Here is a 6,951-nt window from a genome sequence, read left to right as displayed (position 1 = left end):
TCTTGCAAATTTTTAATCATACTTTATGTGATTCTTTGATTCACAGCTCACTCTCCCACTAGAGTCTGAGAAACAGGAGAGCAAGAACCATGCTATTTGGGTTAGATAGCCTAGTGCCTGGCTCACGGGCTGGGTCTGGTATTTTTTGGATGGATAGATGGACAGATAGATGAGTGGATAGATGGACGGAGGGATGGGTAGGTAGGAGAAAGGGAGGGAGGGAGGGTACTTGTACAGATGAATGGATGGATGGATGGCTGGATGGTTGGATGGACAGATGGATGGACAGGAGAACAAAAAGTGAGTCATCTCTTTCTGCCGTACTCCCATGCTGCTATAATGGTGCACACGAACATCCTGGCCAATGCTCTTAAGAGCATCAACAATGCTGAGAAGAAAGAAAAACTCCAAGTTCCTTTAGGTCATGCTCCAGAGTCATCGTCTGGTTTCTAATTGTGATGATGAAGCATGGCTACATCAGCAAATTTGAAATCACTGATGATCACAGAGCAAGAAAATCAGTGTGAAACTCACACACAGGTTAAATAAGTGGGATCAGCCTCGGATTTGACGTGTCACTCAAAGATCTGGAAAAGTGGCAGAATCATCTTTTCCCAACTCACTGTACTGATGACCTCAGCTAGTATCATGGCCTCAAGGAAGCAAGACAGAAACACACAGAAGACAAAATCCTGGGATTCTTCTACTAGGGATGTCATACATACATACAATACATTTTTAAAAGAGTTCATGATGGATTGCTTCTCCTCTGTTGGCTTCCCCACTGGTGTCTGAGTATCTCCCCAGTGGACTGTGAGCTCCTTGAAGGCCAGATTCCTTTCCCCTCCTTGGAATCCCTTTCTCCCAGGATGCCTGGGGAGCAGGGCTTTGTACTTCCAGATGCTCCACAATCTAGCTGAGAGGGGCCATGAGGGCCACGCTGCACCAGATCCTCAGGTGGTTGCCATTCATTCGTCACTGAACAGACACCATGGCAGTGTGGTGATGTGGGTGGTGCCAAAGGGTTTGGGATTCAAATCCCAGCTCTGCCACTCACTCCCTGTGGGACTTGGGCAAGCCACTTAACCCCTTTGAGCTCCAGGAGAGTTTTTCTACCTGTAAAATGAGGACAATATTACCTACCTTGCAGGACAACTGTGAAGAGGAGTGAGCATTATGTAAGTGCCTTGGCACATAATAGGCACTCAATAAACGACAATGCTTATGTAATACACACCAGCCACACCACACAAAGATGAATAAGACACAGTCTCTGATCTCATGGCTGTCTCACTCTAGCAGGGACAGATTCCACTGAAGCGGCTAGTTGTGATATAGGGTGTCACATCAAGGTATGTGCAAAGGAACACAGAGGAAGATGGGATGAGTTCAGAGAAGGTTTCCTGGAGGAGGTGACATTTAGTCAGACCTTAAATAGCATGATACAGTCTGGAGTCTTGGCTTCTTCTTTCCAACTTGCTGCTAAATTTCCATGTGACCTTGAGCCAGTCTCTTCTCTACCCTGAGGTCCAGATCCCCTTCTGTAACATAAGGTTGTTTAGCATCAGCTCCAAATCTTTTGGGTCACAGCCTCCTTTGAGAAAAATCTGATGAAAGCCAGAGCCCTTCTAGAAAAAATGCACAGACATTTAAGTTTGCCTGTAAATGGGAGGACAGGGCTCGTGGACCCCTGCAAAGCCATCGGTGAGCCCTAGACTAAAATCCCAGAGCTCAGCCATCCTGTTGGAGTGGTAGCACTGCAGAGCTGGCTCTATACAGAGCCTCTGTCTTTAGCCTGCAGCAGGCAGAAGCAAACAGAATCATGCCCAACCGGGAAAAGCCCCTTGAGCACTGGACAGCAGGAGATAGCAGGGGCCCTGGGGCGCGGTGTCGGGGGGAGATCCCTCCAGCTGTCTGGGGAGCCAGAACTCGGTTCTGGGAAAGCTCCCCTGAGCAATCTGCCCCTGACCTTTTCTAGTTTATCACCAGCTGCCCTGGAGAGGAAGAGGAGCGTGGGCTGCTCTGGACAGACTCCCAAACAGGCCGCTGACCTCCGTCTGCCACCCAGGCTGGAGTTCCCGGACGCATCCTTCATCTTCCCTAATCTAAACACCCGCGGGCCCCGGGTGGTCCATCCCCCTCCAAGATGATGTGTGTTCTCAGTTGCATTCAGCCTGCCAGAGGAGGGAGAGCTGGTCATCCCATTAACACTTGAGCTGCTGCCACCACCTGCCTCCTTTTCCATCCAGCCAACCCTCACCAAGCATTTATCGAGCACCTGTTGTTTGCAGGCATCCCTTAATGAGATGATGGGGGGGCCTACCCTTACCTTCCTCCAAGGTCTCTGCCTCCTGGCCTAGGTCCACCCCACCCTCCTGGAGGCAAGATGTTGTTGCCATCACACTTACCTGGAGTGGGTTTGTTGCCTTGGGGAAGTGGGCTCTCGGCTGGCTAATTGGGTACTGGGAGGAGAATCAGTGCTGCGTGCTGTCTGGGCACTGCCCCAAGCTGCGGTGTGATCCTGGGCCTATTTCTTACCCTCTATGGGCCTCAGTTGTCCCATACTTACACTTCAGATTCTATGATTCCCTCTGCCAGCCCCTCCTCACTCCCCTCCCCCAGAATAGCGGAAGAAGAAAAGAAGCCTACCCTAGAAGGCTTTAAGATCTTTCTTCAAACAATCTCTGGATCGTATTCCATTCATTCAAGCATTTATTGAGCATCTATTCTGTACCAGGCCCTGGACTGGGCAACTAGAATGTAAAGATGACTAAGATTCAAGCAGGCGTTCCAGTGGACACCCCACTCCATGCCTTGCATCCTGCTTGGGTCAGGAGGCCTCGCGGGGTCCCAGGTGGGCCTAGCCGAGGATATGGGGCGCCCGGCGACTCGCGTGTCAGCGCCGCTGGCGCTTAGGGCCGCGATCTGTCTCCTCCCCTTCCTCCTTCTCCGCCCCCTCCCCCTTCCCTCCCCTGAGCACTGCCGAGGCCGCCTCCCACCCGCGGGATCCCGGCGGCCGGCAGCAGGCTCACGCGTCCGTCGGTCGGCGGGGTAGTCTGTAAGCGTGCGGAAAGCCCAGCGCCCCGGCGCGCGGCCTGGGAGGCAAAGGGCACGGAGGGGGGACAGAGGCTCCCTCCCACTCCGGGGGGAGCCCAGGAGGCGGCGGTGCTGAAGCGTGAACCGGAGAACGAGGCAGAGCAGAGGAGAGGCGGTGAGAGCGCGGGGCGCTTAGGGACCCCACCCCCGGCTCCTTTGGGAGGCCCGCGCGCGCTCTGGGGAGGTCTGGGCTGGGGAAGGAGGGCTGTTCCCCCAGGGAGGGAGGCATAGACGATCCAGCTCCCGGCTTCGCCTCCTCGGTGACGCGACCCCCGAGGGGCCCTGGGCCGAGCCTGCAGCGCCGCGCATCCTGGCACATCCCCGCGCACCCTGCATCCCTCGGCCAGGAGCGGGCCCCGGGGGAGGGGAGCGCTCAGGGAACTGAGGAGGGGGCGCAGCAGGCGAGGAGTTTCGGGAAATCGCGCCCCCGGCCCCAGCCCTCCCTTCAGGCCTGCCCCAAGGGAGCGCGACCAGGCGACCCCCTTTAGCCCCCCTTGCTGCCCCCCCCCATCTGTTCCCCATTGTTCTCAACCCATCGCTCTCCCGGGAAGGGGGGAGGGGGTGCCGCGCTCTATTCTTAAAGGGCCCTCTCCCCTTCTTGTCTCCTGGCAGGTCGCGAGCACGAGTGGGGTGGGGCGTGCCCACGGGCCCCCGCCCCCCTCTTCCCCCAGCCCAGCTCCGGAGCCGTAGCCCCGGCCGGAGGGCAGGGAGTACGCGCCGCATCCCTCCCCCGTGCGTTCTTCAGCCACCCAGGCCTTCCAGGACGCCGTGGATCGGGGACAACGGGGACAGGGACGCCCCCTTCAGCGGGAGCCGTCGGGGGGGGCGGACCTGAGACAAGGCAAGCAGCCCCACTGGAGCCAGGCGCAGGGTCTGGGACGCAGTGGGGAGCGCAGAGGGCCGGGGCCGGGCCGCCTGGTGACAGGCCCTGCTCGGCCAGGAAGAACGGGAGACCAGCAGTACAGAGCCCGGACCTAGAGTAGAGGCGGCTGCTTCACTCCCCTATCGGAGCCCAGGGAACCGAGGAATCTAGAGCACCGTTTCCCATCGTAAGAAAGACACTCGCTCCCCGGAGCAGCACCTTTACCTGAGACGGCTCTGCGGGAAGGGGTCTTGGCGCCCGGAACACCAGCCCACACGCCTTTAACTGAGGCCTCTGGGCCTCAGAGAGGGCCGGCAGTTAGAAAGGAGGCCGGAGAGCCCTTGCTGCCGCCCTGGGGAGAGAGGAAGTTCCCCACCTGCTCCCAGGCCCAGGAGGAGCTGAGCCAGTAACAGTAGGGTCCTGGCCCCTGAGGCAGCAGCGGCCATGTCACGACCAGGCCAGGGTGTGATGATGCCCGTGAACGGGCTGGGCTTCCCACCGCAGAATGTAGCCCGGGTGGTGGTGTGGGAGTGGCTGAATGAGCACAGCCGCTGGCGGCCCTACACAGCCACCGTGTGCCACCACATCGAGAACGTGCTCAAGGAGGATGCCCGTGGTTCTGTGGTCCTGGGGCAAGTGGATGCCCAGCTGGTGCCCTACATCATCGACCTGCAGTCCATGCACCAGTTTCGCCAGGACACAGGTGAGTGGACTCGCTACCCTCCCCACCCCACCACCACCATCACCACCACAATACCGCCTTTCATGGCGGGATGCTGAAATGCCCCCCCGGCATCCCTGAAGAGGGAGCACAGAACTGCGGAAGGCCAATCTGCTAATCCGACCCCCTCCCCCGAAAAGGGACAGTCTAGCAAAGTCCTGTTGAAGACCTGGGTTCCAGTCCAGCCTCTCATATTAGGAGTGGGGCTGTTGGCAAGTTACATCACCTCTCTGAGCCTCAGTTTCCTCATCTGCAAGATGGATGGGTCAGTGTCTCTCACAGCTGTGTGAGGGTTCAATAAAATTGTGCTCACTGAGCAAAGAACCTAGAAGATCATTAGCGCTCAATCATCATAGTAAAAAGGCTTTTCATGCACTTCCTCATTTGATTTTTTCCAACTGTTACAGCCAGTCTCACTATTATGTTAGTGGTAGTAGTGGTAGTAGTAGCCATCCCATTTTACAGATGAAGAAACTGAGTCTCACAGAAGTTGAGTGATTTAAACTTAAAGCTGGGATTTAAGCCCAATTGATTTCCAGAACCGAAACTCTTAACTGGTATCTTATATTGGCTCTAAGTATTGGTATTGTTGGGGTGATGTGATGGTGGTTGTAATGATGGGGGGGTAAGGGTGTTGGTGGTGTTGATGGTGGGGGGCGGGTAATGTTGGAGAAGATAGTGTCAGTGGTAGTATTGATTGTGAAATTTGTGGTGGTGGTGTTGATGGCTGTGTTGGTGGTGGTCTTGGGAGTGGTGTGATGGTAATGATGGAGAGGATAAGGTTGGTGGCAGTCTTGGTGCTGTGTGACAGGTGATGATGGTGGTAAAAATGGGGATGTCCCACTCTCAGCCTTTCTGTTTGCCACCACTGCGGAGATCTCCCTAGTCATTGTTGCCTGGTGGTCTCTACGACAAGCTCGGTGGGCAGTGGGGAATGGTGAGGTCCTGCCTCATGGAAGCTACCAAGGAATCCTTGGCATGTTCACCCCCAAGGACCAGCTGATGGAGGTTTGAGGGAATTACAGTGAATCCCTAGATGACAAAACTGCATGTAGCAACCTTGGGGACAGGAGGACACTTTCCTTCTCTCTTAGAGCTGGGCTGTCCAATATGGTAGCCACTAAGCCCACGTGGCAATTTAAATTTACATTTAATTAAAATTAAGTAAAATTTAATTCCTCGGTCCCACTAGCCACATTTCAAGTGCTCAATAGCTGCGTGTGTCTCGTGGCTACTGTATTGGACAGCATAGATCCAGAACATCACCATCACCAAAGAAAGCTCTAGTAGATAGCTCTGCTCTAGAACATTGCTTGGTGCCTACAGGGTGGTGACCAAGTGTGGAAACACAGGCAAAATCATAACAGATGGTTTGTTGATGTTACTTTTCAGTACGTCTGTGTTCCAAAACACCAGGTATTGGCAGCAGTCACTGGTGGTACCAATCGTTCATTCATGCCATCATCGATTTACTGACCTCCTGTTGTGTGTTCGACCCCGTGCTAAGCCCTAGAATACTGCAAGGAGCAAGACAGCCAAGGTCAGGGAATTCCCTGGTGGTCCAGCGGTTAGGACTTGGTGCTTTCACTGCCGTGGCCCCGGTTCGATCCCTGGTCAAGGAACTAAGATCCTGCAAGCCACGCAGCACGGCCAAAAGAAAAAAGAAAAAAAAAAAGACAGCCAGGGTCCTTAGTAGAGGTCTATTTGTGGAGGACTTATGCTGGAGATTCCAATGTAGTCGGTAAGCAGGCAAACACATAACCACACAGATAATCAGTTGCAGGTCTGAGAACATGAAATGAACTTGGTCTAGGAGTGGTCAGAAAGGCTAATCTGAGGAAGTCAGGTTTGAATAGAAATCTAAGGAATGAGTGTGGGAGACAGTGCTCCCAGCAGAGGGAACAGCCAGTGCAAAGGCCCTGTGGTGGGAAGGAGCAGAGTACGTTCAAATCCATTGCGTTTGGAGTGCAGTGGATGAGGGAAAGGTGGTACAAGATGAGGCTGGGGCAGGGACCAGACGTACAGCACTGGACAGCCGTGAAAAGGGCTTTGGATTTTATCCTGAGAGTAGAGGAAGTCACCATTGAATCCTGGTGCCAATCCTTCCAGAGAGGCAGAGTCCCTGGTGGCGAATTGCTAGGCGTCCCCTGCCCCATTCTCTCTGGTTTATCCTGGAACCGTCTCTGGTGGAGGGCAGGGGTCTGACAGCAGAAGGAGTGTGTCTTCTCCTTGGCTCGGTGGTCTGCGTTCTGTAGGTTCAAAGCTATTGGGG

General features: G+C 54.9%; 1 protein-coding gene and 1 pseudogene across 2 annotated transcripts in view; both read left to right on the top strand.

Moving 5' to 3' along the window:
• Window positions 1–339: 339 nt before the first annotated feature.
• Window positions 340–795, top strand: LOC307197297 (small ribosomal subunit protein uS8-like; annotated as a pseudogene). Its single transcript has one exon. The product of its transcript is annotated as a small ribosomal subunit protein uS8-like (transcript).
• Window positions 796–2,975: 2,180 nt separating this feature from the next.
• The window catches only part of DTX1 (deltex E3 ubiquitin ligase 1), a gene marked incomplete at its 3' end in the record, with an annotated part of 37,389 nt that continues 33,413 nt past the window's right edge, over window positions 2,976–6,951 (top strand). Inside the window, exons 1-2 of the mRNA XM_079942987.1 lie at window positions 2,976–3,211; window positions 3,709–4,661. Of these exons, the coding sequence (XP_079799113.1) occupies window positions 4,403–4,661 (259 nt within the window). The 5' untranslated portion in view covers window positions 2,976–3,211; window positions 3,709–4,402. The remainder of the gene's footprint in view (window positions 3,212–3,708; window positions 4,662–6,951) is intronic.

Source organism: Stenella coeruleoalba, assembly GCF_951394435.1.
Source record: "Stenella coeruleoalba genome assembly, chromosome: 14".
In the NCBI taxonomy this organism is placed as follows: domain Eukaryota; kingdom Metazoa; phylum Chordata; class Mammalia; order Artiodactyla; family Delphinidae; genus Stenella; species Stenella coeruleoalba.
This window is presented reverse-complemented; position numbering and strand designations above follow the sequence as displayed.